Raw genomic sequence first — 17168 nt, 5'->3', positions numbered from 1 at the left:
GCCTGTGAAACCTAAGGACCCATGTTTGACTCTCCAGATCCCATGTTAGCCAGACACACAAAGGGAAGACAAGCACAAGGTTGCACATATCTACTAAGTGGCACAAGTGTCTGGATTTCAATTGTAGTGGCTGAGGCCCTGGCACACACCAGTTCTCTCTCTCTCTCTCTCTCCTCTCTCATGCTTGCTGTCTGTAAAAATAATAAATAAATAAATAACCCCCTCAAAAAAACAAGAGTTCCAACACTATTCAAAAAACCCAAAGTGCAATGTCTCTTCTGAGACTGAAGATGATCTATTTTTTAAACTTTTTATTGACAGCTTCCATATATATAGACAATATACCATGATCATAATCCCTTCCCACCTTCCCTTCTCCCTCCTCCAGAATTCCTCTCTACTGAATCCCTTCTTTTTTTCCAAGTAATCACTCTTCTTTTTAAAAATATATTTCATTTATTTATCTATTTATTTTCAAGCAGAGAGAGATAGAAGAGAGATAGAGAGAATGGGTGCACCAGGGCTTCCAGCCACTGCAAACATATTCCAGATACATGTGCCACTTATGCATTTGGATTTACATGGGTACTGGGGAATTGAACTTGGGTTAGGCTTGGAAAGCAAATGCCTTAACTGCTGAGCCATATCCCCAATCTCCTATTTGAATGTCATATTTTTCCCTCCTTTATGCACGTCTGTGTAGGTAGCATCAGCCACTGTGAGGTCATGAATACCATGGCCACTTTGTGTCTGGAAGACAATATTGAAAAACACTCTTTCCCTTCCTTTGACTCGTACATTATTTCTACTACTTCTTTCACAATGGTATTTGAGCCTTGGAGGGTACAATAGAGATGTCTTATTTGGCGCTGAGCACTCCACTGTCAGTTCTGCTTAGCACTTTGGTGAGTTTTGAGTGTCCCCAGTATTCACCGCTATCTGAAAAGAGGAACGTCTCTAACCAAATTGAGAGTAGTATTAATATATGGGCATAAACATTAAGTATTTAGAGAGCAGTTTGGTGGGCATAATATATCTATTTAGCCAGAGTACAGTAGTAGTTTCACCCCTACAGCTTATGACCTCCCCAGCCATAGATATTTAAAAAATATTTATTTATTTATTTGAGAGAGGCAGATAGAGAATGGGTGTGCCAGGACCTACAATCACTGCAAATGAACTCCAGACCCATGCACCACCTTGTGCACCTGGCTGACGTGAGTACTGGGGAATCAAAGCTAGGTCCTTAGGCTTTGCAGGCAAGCGCTTTAACTGCTGAGCCATCTTTCTGGCCCCAGCCATTTTTGATTAGGTTTTTAGCACCAGACAGGAATTCTCTCCCTTGGAACTGGTCTCAAGTCCAATCAGAGAGCTGTTAGTTTTCTCCATAACAGACATGTCACCATTGCCCTGGTTGGTACATTTGGCCTGGCTGACCAGCTGTAAAGCTTTCAGGGTCCACTGATGGTTAAGACAATTGATAGCTTCTTTTCTCAACAGCCTGCATAGTTTTTTGTTGTTGTTGTTGTTTTTTCCTGGCATTCTGACAGCTAGTTAACAGGGAGGAGGCTTCCAGCTCAAAGTCTCCCAGTTTGATTTGTCAGTGCCCTACAGAACTTTTGGTTTTTCTTTCTTTCTTTTTTTTTTTAAAAGAATAACTTTTTTATTATCATGATTAGGAGGAAAGAAAATCCAGGGAAGACAGTTCAAGGATGGACACAGGCAGTGCCCAGTTTTAAGTTCCAAATTTCTTCTTTTTGATAGGTGGTGGGAGCTGAGCAATAATGTCATCTAGAGGCCATTCAACTGCCACGAGTGTCCTTTCATCCAAAAGATCCATGAAGAGTAAGGGCTTATATATTTTAGAAATTTTAAAAGCATGGGCGGTGCGCCTCAGGACGACATCTGATTCATTTGTTGGAGGAAGCGGATTGTAGAGAACAGTTTTGTCATTTGGAAGGGGCAATGACTTGTCAATGATGCAGAACATATAGGTATCATGGAGGAGGATGTGCATTGGTCTCTTGGGATGAAAACTATTGTGTGTGATGGGAGTATCCCTCTGTAGCCACAAGTGGTGAAACCCCTGCTTCTGGACAGTCCGGCTCCACTCTGTATACTGCTTCTCTGGGATGCTGAACTCAAATAACTGCTGGTCAGAGTGAGCGATGACAAGGTTGTTGGTATTGGGGGCGATGGCAAGAGCAGTCACTGGAAAATTGTAAGCAGGTACTGTGCAATGAAGCTTTAGGCGCTTCAGGTTGAACACGTGAACGCCGGCATCGGTACCTGACGCGGCTAGCCAGTTCCCATCTGGGCTGACTGCTAGAAGACACATGGCCTCCACTGTCCCTGACTGAGGCTGGAAAGTATGCAGGTGTTTGACGCTTCCTTCCAAGAGCTGAATGATATGTAGAGGTCCTTGATTTGATGCCACAAAGAGCTTTGTTGAATCTTCAGAAAATAAAATATGAAGGGCAGAACGAAGGAATGCTGGCATTTTGGAAATCCTTTGGAGGCTTATGCTATCTTGTTCATACTTCAGTCGGTAGAGGAAAAAGCGGGATGCTGTTGAATAGGCTATCCAACTTCCACATGGGGAGATACAGCTGCAAATAATGTTCTCAGGGTTCCTTTGTCTTGAGGTGCAATAAATGATCTGCATCTTTAGAGAGTGGAAGGGTATCCTCATGCTTTCCTGTTGCAACTGTAGATCCCAGCCGCCAGAGTTCCAAGTGATGAGCAAACTGGAAGAGGAGAAGCTGTCTCTTTTGGTTTTTCTTAAAAAAGAAAAAGAAAAATGAAGGAAGTAAGGGAGGGAGGGAAGAAAGAAAGGAAGGGAGCTAGAGGAGAGGGAAGGAGAGAAAAGACACAAAAAGAAAAAAGAAAGCTACCTAGGGCGTCACTGTTCCCGTGTGGTGACACCACAGGAAGCATGGGTAAAAGGCAAGCTCTGTATTCTTTTTTTTTTTTTTAATTTTTATTAACATTTTCCATGATTATAAAATATATCCCATGGTAATTCCCTCCCTCCCCACTCCCTCCCACACTTTCCCGTTTGAAATTCCATTCTCCATCATATTACCTCCCCATTACAATCATTGTAATTACATATATACAATATCAACCTATTAAGTATCCTCCTCCCTTCCTTTCTCCACCCTTTATGTCTCCTTTTCAACTTACTGGCCTCTGCTACTAAGTATTTTCATTCTCACACAGAAGCCCAGTCATCTGTAGCTAGGATCCCCATATGAGAGAGAACATGTGGCGGCAAGCTCTGTATTCTAATCCAGTCCACGCGGGGCTAAGACTCCACCGCTTTGGCCCAGGGCTCCCTCACCCTCTGCCCTTCTTCACTGAAGTTGGGGTTACACTTCCTTGTGTTGCTGTCTCAGTGTTCTCCAGCTCCACTCTCGAAATTATAATATCTAGTCATCACCCTCCAGTGAGACATATTCTAACACTTAATTGAGTGGTATCTCTGTCTTGGAGACCCAGTCCATACATACAACATTGGGAGAGAACTTGGCGCTTGCTTCTGCACCACTCTGTAAAGGGAAGGAGGCCATTTCAGCTGCTGGAGGTCAGTGTCTCTGGCATGAATAGATATCTACGAGAAAGGTAGCTCAGTCTTCCCAAGCAGGACACTGTGGCTGATGAGCCCCCTGAAGAGCTATGAGCCTGGTGGAGCCAAGCCCATCCAGACTGGGAAGCTGGCTGACTCCTGTGTCCCGACAACCTGTGGGAGAGTGGCAAGGCAGTTGTCTCGGCAGCTGATGGCTCAACAGGTCATTGGCGTGCCTCATGGCAGCTCTCAGCAGTGACAGTGGAGGAGGCCAGGCTGTTCTGTGAAGGTCAGGGTAGTGGGAAGACCAGCTGGGTCTTGAGCCCTGGGAACAAGACATCTGCACGAATGCAGTGAAACCTGGGGGTACAGAAGGGGCCAGCTCCAGGAAGAGTGGACCACCTGCTATGCTGGGATCCCACAGGATGTGCCAGGGGCAATGGCTAAATCCCAGCTCCACGTGGTACAAAGCACACCTCCTTAAGGGGGAAGGGGGAAGCGCCGCTGGAGAAGGCATGGCTACCCCAGACGGGGACATTGCATTGTGGGGCTGGACCTCAGCTGGGTAGGAACAGGGCCGGGTGAGCGTCAGAGGTGCACGCTCTCAAGATGCAGGTCTGGGGAGAATCCAGCAAGATGGATCTTGGATGGCTCCTAAAGGACTTGATAAATTGAAGCCACCTTTCTGAGTAGAAATACCACACTGCCCTGGCAGCCACAGAGGCAGAGAGAAGTAGTGCCCAGGAACGATGCATAAGTGCCTAGGAGAACCCTCGTATTGCTGGGAAGCTGGGTACGGAGTGTACAGTGTATACTGTAGGCCAAGCTGATGGCAGGAGCGCTCTCAAATACCCATAGGGAAGATGAGGCAGTGAAGCATGTGAGGCCTAGAGGCCACAAACTGGGGGCATCCAGGGGCTGTGCCAGAGAGGTGCTGGAGATGGCCAGTGAGCACATGCCCATCAAATAGGCGCTGACACGGTGGCAAGGAGCATGTAGGAATAAAATTGAGGGGAGGAGCCCAGGACAAAGTCAAGATCTCTGCCTCTGTTTTCATGTTTGGGAGTCACTATGAGAAGAAGCAACCAGCCTGATGAGGGAGCTGGCATTCTGGGTAAATTAGCCCTGTCCCCCCCCACACACACACACACCTGCTTGGCCTACACAGGGTAATAGGAGGGTACTGGTCTGAGATGCCTCTGAAAGATGTATGCAATTTAAAAACTGCTCATGGTGCTAATTACAACCCTGTTTGGTAGCACATAGTATAAAAGATGCAATTTCTGACAATGGTCTAGGAGCCAGCTGTATCTTCAGGAGCAAAGGCTTTGTATACTAATAAAAAGTGGGAATTGGCTGGAGAAACGGCTTAGCGTTAAGGCGTTTGCCTGTGAAGCCAAAGGACCCTGGCTCGATTCTCCAGGACCCATGTAGGGCAGATGCACAAGGGGCACATGCATCTGGAGTTCATTTGCAGTGGCTACAGGCCTGGCGTGCCCATTCTCTCTCTGTCTGTCTTCTATCTCTGTCTCTCTGCTTGCAAATAAACAAATAAAAATTTTTTAAGAGTGGGAATTGATAAAAATTAAGAGAACTAAAAACAAGGGCTGGAGCTGGGTGTGGTGGCATACACCTTTAATCCTGGCACTCAGGAGACAGAGGTAAGAGGATCATTGTGAGTTTGAGGCCAGCTTGAGACTAATTCCAGGTTAGCCTGGACTAAAGCAAGACCCTACCTAGAAAAAAAAAAAAAGGCTGGGAAGATGGCTCAGTGGTTTAAAGTGCTTGCCTTCAAAGCCTCTGGCCCAGGTTCAATTCCCCTACATAAAGTTGAATGCAAAAAATGGCACATGTCTGGTGTTCATTTGAAGCATCAAGGGACCCTGGTGCACTCATACAAACATACACACATACATGCAAATAAATGAATGCTATTTTATTCTTTTAAATTATTTTTATTTATTTATTTGAGAGAGAGAGAGAGAGAGAATGGGCAGGCCAGTGCATGCAGCCACTGCAAACAAACTCCAGATGCATGTGCCACCTTGTGCATCTGGCTTCATGAGTTCTGGGGAATTGAACCTGGGTCTTTTATAGACAAGCGCCTTAACTGCTAAGCCATCTCTCCAGCCCAATAAGTTTTTCTTTCCTTAAAGTCAGAGAGAAAGCAGTGTGTGGTGCTGCACACCTTTAATCCCAGTACTCAGGAGTCAGAGGTAGGAGGATCACCTTGAGTTTGAGGCCACCCTGAGACTATATAGTGAATTCCAGGTCAGCCTGGACTAGAGCTAAACCCTACCTTGAAAAACCAAATAATAATAATAATAATAATAATAATAATAATAATAATAAAGACAATAAATAAATGCAGAGAGAGAGAGAGGGAGATAACTGGGGTCAGGAAGATAGATCTGCAGCTAAAGGTGCTTGCTTCAAAACATGCCAGCCCATTATGGTGGCACACACCTGTAGCCCCAGCATTCAGGAGGCAGAACTTTAGGAGGATCACTGTGGGTTCAAGGCTACCCTAAGACTACAGAGTGAATTCTAGGTCAGCCTGGGCTACAGCAAGACCCTACCTCAAAAACAAACAAAAAAACCATGCCAGCCCAGATTTGACTCTCCAGTTTCCATATAAAGCCAGGTGCACAAAGTGGCGCATGCATCTGGAGTTGTTTGTAGTAGCAAGAGGCCCTGGTGCGCCCATATTCTTCTCTTATCCCCCTCCTCCTTCTCTTGCACTTTCTTTCTCCTTTCTTTTTTCTTTTTCTTGTTTTCTTTTTAATCATTGGAAACTTCCCCTTTGTAACTCCACTCTCCATTGTATCCCCTCCCCCTCTCAATCAGTCTCTCTTTTATTTTGATGTCATGGTCTTTTCCTCCTCTTATGATGGTCTTGTGTAGGTAGTGTCAGGCACTGTGAGGTCATGGATATCCAGGCCATTTTGTGTGTGGAGTGCTTTGTAAGGAGTCCTACCCTTCCTTCGGTTTCCTTTCATTTAAAAGATATTTTATTGGGCTGGGGAAATGGCTTAGCAGTTAAGGCGTTTGCCTGAGAAGCCCAAGGACCCTGGTTCAATTTCCTAGGATCCACTTAAGCCAGCTGCACAAGATGCGCATGCATCTGGAGTTCATTTGCAATGGCTCCAAGCCCTGGTGTGACCATTCTCTCCCTTCCTCTCTCTCTCTCTCTCATATAAATAAACATTTTTAAAATTAAATAAAAAATATTTTAAAATATTTAATTTATTTACTTATTTGAGAGAGAATAAGGGAGAGAAAGAGGCAGATAGAAAAAGGGAGAGAGAACGGGTACATCAGGCCCCCTATCCATTACAAACAAACTCCAGATGCATATGTCACCTTGTGCATTTGGCTTTATGTGGGTACTAAGGACTCGAACTCTGCTCCTTACTCTTTGCAGGTAAGTGACTTAACTACTGAGCCATCTCTCCAGTCCTTCTTTCTTCTCTTTTCTTTTTTTTAGAATTAATGGACAGTATTTTCTTTTTATTATTTATTTGTGTGTGAGAGAGGCATGTCTAGAGAGAGAATGGGCATGCCAGAACCTTCAGCCTCTGCAAACAAACTCCAAATGTATGCGTCACCTTGTGCATCTGGCTTATGGGGGGGTCTTGGGGAACTGAATCTGGGTTCTTTGGCTTTGCAGGCAAGTTCCTTAACTACTAAGCCATCTCTCCAGCCCCCACCCTGCTTAAATAAATAAGATAAAACAAATTTTTAAAAAAGAGAACTGAAAATCATATATTGGAAGTGGAGTTCGAGGTAGGGTTTCTCTCCCTCCAATGCAGGCTGACCTGGAATTCACTCTGTAGTCCCAGGCTGGCCTCGAATTCACAGCAATCCTCCTACCTCTGCCTCCTGAGTGCTGGAATTAAAGGCGTGCACCACCATGCTGGGCTAAAAACGTATTTTAAAAGACAAACTTATCCCCAGATGCCCACATGTCTGTTCAGGCCTGGCATGGACCACGCTGGCCCAAGTCTGAACTCTCAGAGAAACCTCCGTGTGCGTCCTCTCACACACTCCAACCCCAGCCCAGGGTGCACACACGTTTGGTTCTGTACCTATCCACATGGCCCGCTGACTTCTGTTACTTCTTGGCAAGGACACTGGAGGACGAGCCAGTCTGCACAGCTTTTTGTGTGGCACAGTGCCGGAAGGAGCAACATAACCTTTTTACCAAATGCTGAACCCTGTTGGCTACACTGCCTCTCTCATGGTCAGCCCTCTCCAAGTCCAGAATTTCTTCTCCTCTCACTGTCACCTTGGCTTCACCTGTAGACCCCTATCAGGAGCCCCAGGACCCCCAGTAATGGCTTCTGTTGTTCAACCTTCAGAGCACAGCCTTAACCACAGCCCCTTCCTGCCGCCTTCGCATCTGAGCTCTTCTCACAGGTGGGTGAAAGCATAGGCAGGCAGTGTCCTCTGCCGTCTCTTATAGAGCTCATGGCTGGCACTGCCCTGGAACACTGTGCCATTGGGTGTGGCTTCCCCTTGGCTAACCCATGTTCTCCCAGGCATGGCTCCAGGCAACCACACCCAGCACCTTGGGATCAATTAGTTTCTCCATTACTGGCCCCTCAGCAATGTTGGCATTTGGGGTAGACAATTCCTGTGGTGGAGGATGGGCTTATGCAGAGCTCTATCATCCCTGCACTGCTCCCCGTAGATAACTGATGCTCAGTCCTCAAACCCACAGATCCATCCTGATCCTCAGACCTGGGAGTCCATTAGCTTCCAGACATTCTTCCCTGGAGAAATGGGATGTCATCGAGTGTGAAAGGGGACTGGCAGATTCACAACAAAACTAATATGGAAAAGAAAGGAATGAGGACAATAGAGGAAATACAGAGGGACAATATGAACTTGCACTTCAAAGTGATACTTAAGCCATGTGGAGTAGACACTTCAAATACAAACTGAACATATGGGAGGGAAGAAAAGGGTAGGATGATTAATCCTCGTTATGAACTTGATGGGATTTAGGATTCCCATGGAGGGCTGGAGATTTGGTTCGGTGGTTAAAGGTGCTTGCTTGCAAAGCCTGACAGCCTGGGTTCGGTTACCCAGGATCCAGGTAGAACTTGAAGCACAGAGTAGCATATGTGTCTGGAATTTGTTTACAGAGGCCCTGGTGCACCCATACTCACTTCACTCATCTCTGTCTCTTTCTCCCAAATAAATAAAAATTATAATCACCATGGAAACATACCTTTGGGTATGTCTATGAAACTGTCTTTGGAAAGGTTTAACTGAGGTAGGGAGACTCATTCCCAATGTGGAAGACACCATCCCATAGGCCAGAGTGGGGGCTGAATGAAAAGGATAAAATAAGCCAGGCATGGTGGTGCACGCCTTTAGTCCCAGCACTCAGGAGGTAGAGGTAGGAGGATTGCCTGAGTTGGAGGTCAGCATGGGACTACAGAGTCACTTCCAGGTCAGCCTGAGCTAGAGTAAGACCCGACCTTGAAAAACAAAGCAAAACAAAACAACAACAAAAGGACAAAATAGCAGGGCATGGTGGCGCACACCTTTAATCCCAGTACTGGGGAGGCAGAGGTAGGAGAATTGCTGTGAGTTCAAGGCCACCCTGAGACTACATAGTGAATTCCAGGTCAGCCTGGGTTTGCAGGAGACTCTATCTTGAAAAAAAAAAAAAAAAAAAAAAAGCCAGGTGTGGTGGCACACGCCCACCTTTAATCCCAGCACTAGGAAGCCCGAAATAGGAGGATCACTGTGAGTTCAAAGCCAGCCAGAGACTACACAGTGAATTCCAGGTCAGCCTGTATTAGAATGAGACTCTACCGCAATAGATAAATAAAAATTAAAAGGACAATGAAAACTAAAACAAACAAAAAAATGGATAAAACAATTTGAGTACAGAATTCCCCTCTCTGCTTCCTGACTGTGGACACAATGCGATCAGCTGCCCTCACGCTTGTCGTCAGGCTGTCCTGCCACGATGGACTGACACCCAGACTGTATTCATCTTAAACCATGAGGTAAAATAAATCCTTCCTTCCTTAAGTTGATTTTTGCCAGGCGCTTTGTTACAGGAACAAGAAAAGTACATAAGGCTAATAAATTTTATAACCTTGAAGTAAAGACACTCAGGACCCGACTTTTCCCACTACCACAAGTGAATGCCAGGAGCTCTCAGAAGTGCTGTGTCCAGGGTGTGGAAAGATAGCTCAGTCAGTAAAGTGCTTGCCTCACAAGCATTAGGACCTGGGTTCAGTTCCCGGTACCTGGGCATGATGGTGCATGCGTGTAGTCCCAGGGCTGAGGAGGCAGACACAGAAGGGTCTGTGCATCTCACTGTCCAGCCAATGTAACCTAGCCGGTGAGCTCCCACCAGTGAGAGCAATGTGAGTGGTATTCATGAGGATTGGCAGCTCAGTGTGTCCTCTGGCCTTCACACGCATGTATACGCTCACATATGAACATGACACATACATGTTAACCCTAAAACACATGCAAAAAAATGTATGTCTAGTCTGGGGTTGAAAGCTGCCAATCTCAGAAAAAGACTACTTAGATTGCAGAGTGGTTTGAAATGCTTATAAATAGGAACCAAAAAAAGCCATCAAGCTGATTTAAAGAAAACATCAGTAAAAAAAACAACATCTGAATTGTAAGCAATTTATACAACAGAAAATGAATTCTCTTGATATTTACTAGAGCTCTTTTCAGATCAATAGCAAAAGCATTAACAATTCTACCAGAAATGGGCAAAGGATGTGAAAAATGTCCCAGAAGAACTTTCAGTCACAAAGGACCAGAATGCCGAAGGTGACTTCTTGGTGCTCATTGGGACCTGTTGTGAACCAAAACAGCGGCTCCGGGACACCGGGCTCTGGAGCGAGACACCACACACATCACAGCTTTGCTATTGCAAGCTGCACAACCTTCACGTTGGCTGCTCAGCTAGTAGGGCACAATGCCCACAAGACAGTTTCTGAGAACCAAAGGCACTGGTATTTGTAAAGCCCAGGAGATCTGCAAGGACACTGTGAGCTTTAGACCGACAGAAGAGCTAAGTGCAGCTGCTGCTCTCCTTACCTCTCCATATTGCCCCTGGGGTATACTGAGATAGGGACTCTGGTAACCTGGACTGGCTGTGAACTCCTCCTGCCTCCACCTCCAAAGTGCTGTGATTATAAATGTGTGTCAGTGCACACCTTGCACACCTTTATTTTTTTTTTTAATTTTATTTATTTATTTATTTGATAGCAACAGACACAGAGAGGAAGACAGATAGAGGGAGAAAGAGAGAATGGGCGTGCCAGGGCTTCCAGCCTCTGCAAACGAACTCCAGACGCGTGCGCCCCCTTGTGCATCTGGCTAACGTGGGACCTGGGGAACCGAGCCTCGAACCGGGGTCCTTAGGCTTCACAGGCAAGCGCTTAACCACTAAGCCATCTCTCCAGCCCCACCTTGCACACCTTTAATCCCAGTACTCAGGAGGCTGAGGTAGGAGGATCACTGTGAGTTTGAGGCCATCCTGAGACTACAGTGAATTCCAGGTCAGCCTAGACTAGAGTGAAACCCTACTTCAAATAAATAAATAAATGTGTATCACTATGCCCAGCTCTCAATTTTATTTTTTCTGAGGTAGTGTCTCACTCTAGCCCAGGCTGACCTGGAATTCACTATATATATAGTGTCAGGCTGGCCTTGAACTCACAGCAATCCTCCTACCTTGGCCTCCCAAGTACTAGGATTAAAGGCGTGCACCATCATGCTCAGCTTCAATTTTTTTTTTTTTTTTTGGTTTCTGTGCATGTGTGTGATATAGTATGTGTCGGAGCAATGGTGGTAGGTGTGGTAAATGACGCACATGTGCGCCCATGTGGTTCCCCATGTACTTACCTATAGAGGCCAGAAGGGAATAACAGGTGTCCTGCTCCATCACTGTCACCCTCAGCACCCTGGAGAGTTCCCTTAATCTTTCAGGGACCACAACAAGGATTTATTGCTTTGCCACTGGGGAAAAAAATAAGACTAGCCAGTAGCAAGCAGAATTGAGGTTTTATTAAAAATAGAAAGGTGGGGTTGGAGAGAGTGCTCAGTGGTTAAAGGCACTTGCTTGCAAAACTTGACAGCATGGGTTCAATTCCCCAGTACCCACATAGGGCCAGATGCACAGAGTGACACATGCATCTGGAGGTCATTTGCAGTGGCAAGAGGCCCTGGTGTGCCCATTCTCTCTCTCTCTTTAAATAAATGGAAAATGTTCAGGGAAAGAATAAAGCACATTAAGACCATGGATGTGGGTTTATTAAAGAAAAGTGCTATGTCTGGGCACTGGAAAGCTGGCTCATTGGATAAAAGCATTTACCTGCAAAGCTTGATGTCCCAGGTTTGATTCCCCAGTACCCATGTAAAGCCAGATGCACCAAGTAGCACATGCACTTGGAATTTGTTTGTAGCAGCAAGAGGCCCTGGTGTGCCAAATCTCTGTCTCTTTCTGCTTGCAAACACAATAATTTTAAAAAGTCTGGGCTGGAGAGATGGCTTAGTGGTTAAGCGCTTGCCTGTGAAGCCTAAGGACCCCGGTTCGAGGCTCGGTTCCCCAGGACCCACATTAGCCAGATGCACAAGGGGGCGCACGCGTCTGGAGTTCGTTTGCAGAGGCTGGAAGCCCTGGCGCGCCCATTCTCTCTCTCTCCCTCTATCTGTCTTTCTCTCTGTGTCTGTCGCTCTCAAATAAATAAAAAATAAAAAAATAAAAAATAAATAAAAAGTCAAGTGTCCTATATAGAATTTTAGAAACTTTTGGAATTTCATTGCTCAATGGGATTTTAAGGGACTCTATTGTCCTCTACCGCTGCTTTCTGAGAGGAAAATGGGGTCCTTTAATAGCAGTTAAATTATCTGGCCTTGTCTCTGAGCCATTAGTGAGGAGTGGTAGTTGAGTAGATAAGAAGTAGGCAGTTCACTATTTCATTAGGTAGCAAATTTTACTGGGGTAAGTCTCCATGGGACATTAGGAGTTAGGCTCTAAGAGTTTATATAGGGCATCACAAGTCACTGGGTCAGGTTCCAAGCAGTTAGGGTCTGAATTTGGGGGATTTTTATGCTCTTACTTTTTGGACCTTTTTGTCTCTATACAATTTAAATACAGAAAGATACCATGTCCATAAGTAGTAGTAAGACTTGATACAGGTAAGATACTAGTTCTTTCCAATTTGACCAACAGATTCAAAATGATCCCCATCAAAATTCTAGAAAGGTATTTTGTGGACATCAACAGATTCAAGTTAACCTGTGAAAGCAGAAGGTCTGACATTGCCTGCCTTAAAGACTTCACACAAAAGGGCTGGAAAGTCAGCTCAGTGGCTAAAGGCACTTGCTTGTAAAGCCTGACAGCCTGGGTTCAATTCCCCAGTATCTACATAAAGCCCGATGCACAAATTAGCACGTGTCTGGAGTTTGCTTGCAATGGCAGGATGCTAAAGTGTCCCCTACCCTTTCTCTCTCTCAAATAAATAAATTTAAAAAGACTTCCTGCAAAGTTCCAGCAATAAGACCCTGTGGGGTACAGATCAAAGGGACCCAACAGAAAGCACAAAATTAGACCCCTACAAATCCATAAAGTCACATATTCTATACAAATGGAGTGTGGCTATCTCTTCTAGGCGTGACACAACCATCACCGTCGTGCAGCACAGAAGCTTTCCCCATAGTCATTCCAAGGAAATAAGCACAACAAGACCACAACAGCTAGACCCACCTTAAAGGAGCTGTTAACATTTCTTTTGGAAATTGCTGAATATGGTCTTGGAAGGGCTAGAGTTCACAGGTGTGAAGGTGGACTAAAGGTGGGGACACTTCAGTGGTGTGGCTTTTAAAAATTCATTTTAGGGGGCTGGAGAGATGGCTTAGTGGTTAAGGCACTTGCCTACAAAGCCTGAGGAGCCAGATTTGACTCCCCAGGACCCACGTAAGCCAGATGTACAAGGTGACGCATGTGCCTTTATTTCCAGTGGCTAGAAACCCTGGTGCATCCATTCACTCTCTATCTGCCTCTATCTCTCTCAAATACATAAATAAAATATTAAAATTTATTTTTAATTTTTAAAAATTTATTTATTTGAGAGTGACAGACACAGAGAGAAAGACAGATAGAGGGAGACAGAGAGAATGGGCGCGCCAGGGCTTCCAGCCTCTGCAAACGAACTCCAGACGCGTGCGCCCCCTTGTGCATCTGGCTAACGTGGGACCTGGGGAACCGAGCCTCGAACCAGGGTCCATAGGCTTCATAGGCAAGCGCTTAACCACTAAGCCATCTCTCCAGCCCTAAAATTTATTTTATTTGTGTGTGTGAGTGTGCATGCATGCGCACATGTGTATATTTGGGACATGTCAGCACCTCTTGCCACTGCAAACTTTGCAGTGCTATTTTGTGGTGTCTGGCTTTACATTGTTACTGGAAAATAAATGTAGGCCTGCAGGCTTTGCAAGAAAGTACCTTTTACCAGGAATTTTGGGGTGTCTGATTCTTTTTTGTTTTGTTATTATCAAGGTATGGTCTCACTCTAGCCCAGACTCTGGAATTCACTCTATAGTTCCAAGCTGGCCTGGAACTCACAGCGATCCTCCTACCTCTGCCTCCCAAGTACTGGGATGAAAGGTGTGTGCCACCATGCAAGGGTTTGATTTTTTTTTCTCAATTTTTATTAACATTTTCCATGATTATAAAAAGTATCCCATGGTAATGCCCCCCCCCCCACTTTCCCCTTTGAAATTCCATTCTCCATCATATCCCCTCCTCATCTCAATCAGTCTGTCTTTTATTTTGGTGTCATGATCTTTTCCTCCTCTTATGATGGTCTTGTGTAGGTAGTGTCAGGCACTATGAGGTCATGGATATGCAGGCCATTTTGTGTCTGAAGGAGCATGTTGTAAGGAGTCCTGCCCTTCCTTTGGCTCTTACATTCTTTCCACCACCTCTTATGCATTAGACCCTGAGCCTTAGAAGGTGTGATCGAGATGTTACTCAGTACTCCAGTCACTTCTTTCCAGCACTGATACCTTCTGAGTCATCCCAAAGTCACTGCCATCTGAAAAGAGATTCTCTACCCAAAGTGAGCGTAGTGTTAATACAAGGGTATAAATATTAAGAGAAGTGCTTTCTGGGCAGCTTGATAAGCATAGTATATACATTTTTCCAGACATCAGTAGATGTCACACCCCTAGGGCTCATGACTACCCCTGTTTTAAGTTTTCAGTTTCAGGGATGTGTTTCCCCCCATGGAGCAGGCCTCCAGTCCAATTGGAGGGCAGTTGGCTTCCACCATGACAGATGTGCCACTATTGCACCCGTTGGCTCATTTGACCTGGCTGGCCAATTATAAGGCTTGCAGTGTCCACTGTTGAGTATCTTCACTGGTGATTTCTCTTTCTCCCATTGAACTACATGTAGAATGGCTTCTTCCAGCTTTCTGTCAGCTGGTCTACATGGAGGAGGTTAAGGGTTTGATTCTTGATTATTTGTTTTGATTTTTCAAGGTGGGTCTCACTCTAGCCCAGGCTGGCCAGGAATTCATTATGTAATCTCAGAGTGGCCTCGACCTCATGGCCTCCTACCTCTGTCACCAGTGCGCCACCACACCTGGCCATTTGGTTGTTTGTTGAGGTAGGGCCTCATTCTAGCCCAGGCTGACCAGGAATGAACTCTGTAGTCCCAGGCTGGCCTTGAACTCAGTGATCCACCTACTTCACCTTCCCAAGTGCTGAGATTAAAGGCATGCACCACAACACCCAGATTTCATATGATTCATAAGTGAACAATAACCTAAGAGTTAGGGTGTCAGAAAATTCAACAGTCACACAAAACTTCCACTGTTTGTCTTACAAATTCTAAGAATTGAAATACATAGACCAGAAAAAAGTTCACAAAGATTTTATTAGACTATAGATAGAAGCTGGGAGTGGTGACGCACGCCTTTAATCCCAACACTCAGGAGGCAAAGGTAGGAGGATCACTGTGAGCTTGAGGCCAGTCTGAAACTACATAGTGAATTCCAGGTCAGCTTGTGCTAAAGTGAGACCTTACTTCAAAAAACCAAAGGAAAAAAAAAAGTTTTAAAAAAATTGAAAAAATACAAGATTATAGGTAGAATTTAAGAGAAGGAAGAAAGGCAGGGCTCTTGCCCAAGGAGACAAGAGGAGGTTCCAGAAAGTGGGGAAGCCTCATGAATGAGCTGGAGAGGTTAGTTTGTTCATTATAACAGGTGTCTGGTGTCTGGTGCTGGGGAAGGGATTAGTCTTTCACACTACTTCCTGTCCAAAGAAAGGAAGAGATAAGAACAGTGATATCTATCCTCTGGTGAGGTAAGAGCCAGATTCTGACTTGCACAGGTCCAGGCACACTTACATTTGGCCAAGAGAAAGCTATTCACTTAGGGCGTCCTGTTTACCCTTCAACTGTGGCACCATCTCCCCAGCTCGGGTGTGGCCTCAGTGAAGCAGCTGCCCGTGCCCACATCCTCCCAGTAAGTCGCTCGCTCACCAGGCTGGATATGGACAGAGCCTTTCTAGTCAACCCAGATGAAAGCATCAGTGCACTCTAAGTGGACTGAATAGAAGTTTCTTTTCTTTCCTTTTTTTCTTTCTTTTTTAATGAGTGAGCGAGCAAGAGAGAATGAATTAGCATGCTAGGGCCTCCAGCCATTGCAACTGAACTCCATTGTGTGCATGTCTGACCTTGTATGCTTGTGTCACCCTGTGTGTCTGGCTTACGTGGAATCTGAGAGTAGAGCATGGGTCCTTAGGCTTCACAAGCAAAGGCCTTAACCACTAAGTCAATCTCCCCAGCTCTGAATAGAAGTTTCTTTACGAGAGAGGAGTACAATCAGGGTAACTGGATCCCTGAAGGTAAAGGCAGGAAAGTTTGCACTTGCTAGAAACCAAAGATGATCTGAATTCTTCTACCACACCTAGTTCCCTAGAACTGTTTTTCCACAAACAACCAGGATCCCTCCTGGGAGGGAGGTCTTTCATAGGATTTAAATGTGGTTGATCAAGTTCTGCCCCCGGGACTTGGTGTCAAGGGCTAACCTCTTCCTGAGACACTCCCTAGTCCTGATCAACCAGCTGTCCCTCTGGTTCACCTTAGCCGGAAGCCAGCCCAGCACCATAAGGTCATAAGTACCTTTGGCAAGGGGAGGGCAGGCTCTCTGAGCACTTGGGAACTAGCTATGGGTTTTTCCCCCTGCTGGGCCCTTAGCCCTTACTCTCCACATGGGCTCCTTTATGCCCTCCAGGTCCGACAGGGCAGGAGCACCTTGAACTTTGTTTTTTCTTTCCACGCTTTTCCCCCAGGCCCTCCATGTAGGATCTCTACCCACTTGAGTGCCATTCCTTGGCTCTGTACTTCCCTCAATAAATATACTAATTTGGGCTGGAGTGATGGCTTAGCAGTTAAGTGCTTGCCTGTGAAGCCTAAGGACTCCAGTTTGAGGCTCAATTCCCCAGGACCCACGTTAGCCGGTGTACAAGGGGGCCCACATGTCTGGAGTTCGTTTGCAGTGGCTGGAGGCCCTGGCGCACCCATTCTCTCTCTCCCTTT

General features: G+C 45.6%; 1 protein-coding gene across 1 annotated transcript; it reads right to left on the bottom strand.

Annotated features, from left to right (window-relative positions):
- Positions 1–1649: 1649 nt before the first annotated feature.
- On the bottom strand, positions 1650–2648 carry LOC123455498 (U3 small nucleolar RNA-associated protein 4 homolog). The gene has a single exon (XM_045136258.1). It carries the CDS (start codon positions 2498–2500, stop codon positions 1736–1738), a length of 765 nt encoding a protein of 254 aa, XP_044992193.1. The 5' UTR covers positions 2501–2648; the 3' UTR covers positions 1650–1735.
- Positions 2649–17168: the final 14520 nt, after the last annotated feature.

Source organism: Jaculus jaculus, chromosome 1 (genome assembly GCF_020740685.1).
Source record: "Jaculus jaculus isolate mJacJac1 chromosome 1, mJacJac1.mat.Y.cur, whole genome shotgun sequence".
Taxonomy (NCBI): domain Eukaryota; kingdom Metazoa; phylum Chordata; class Mammalia; order Rodentia; family Dipodidae; genus Jaculus; species Jaculus jaculus.
This window is presented reverse-complemented; position numbering and strand designations above follow the sequence as displayed.

Excerpts from the sequence above, each read along its gene's own strand:
- LOC123455498 (XM_045136258.1), bottom strand. The coding sequence starts at position 2,500 with ATGCCAGCATTCCTTCGTTCTGCCCTTCATATTTTATTTTCTGAAGAT.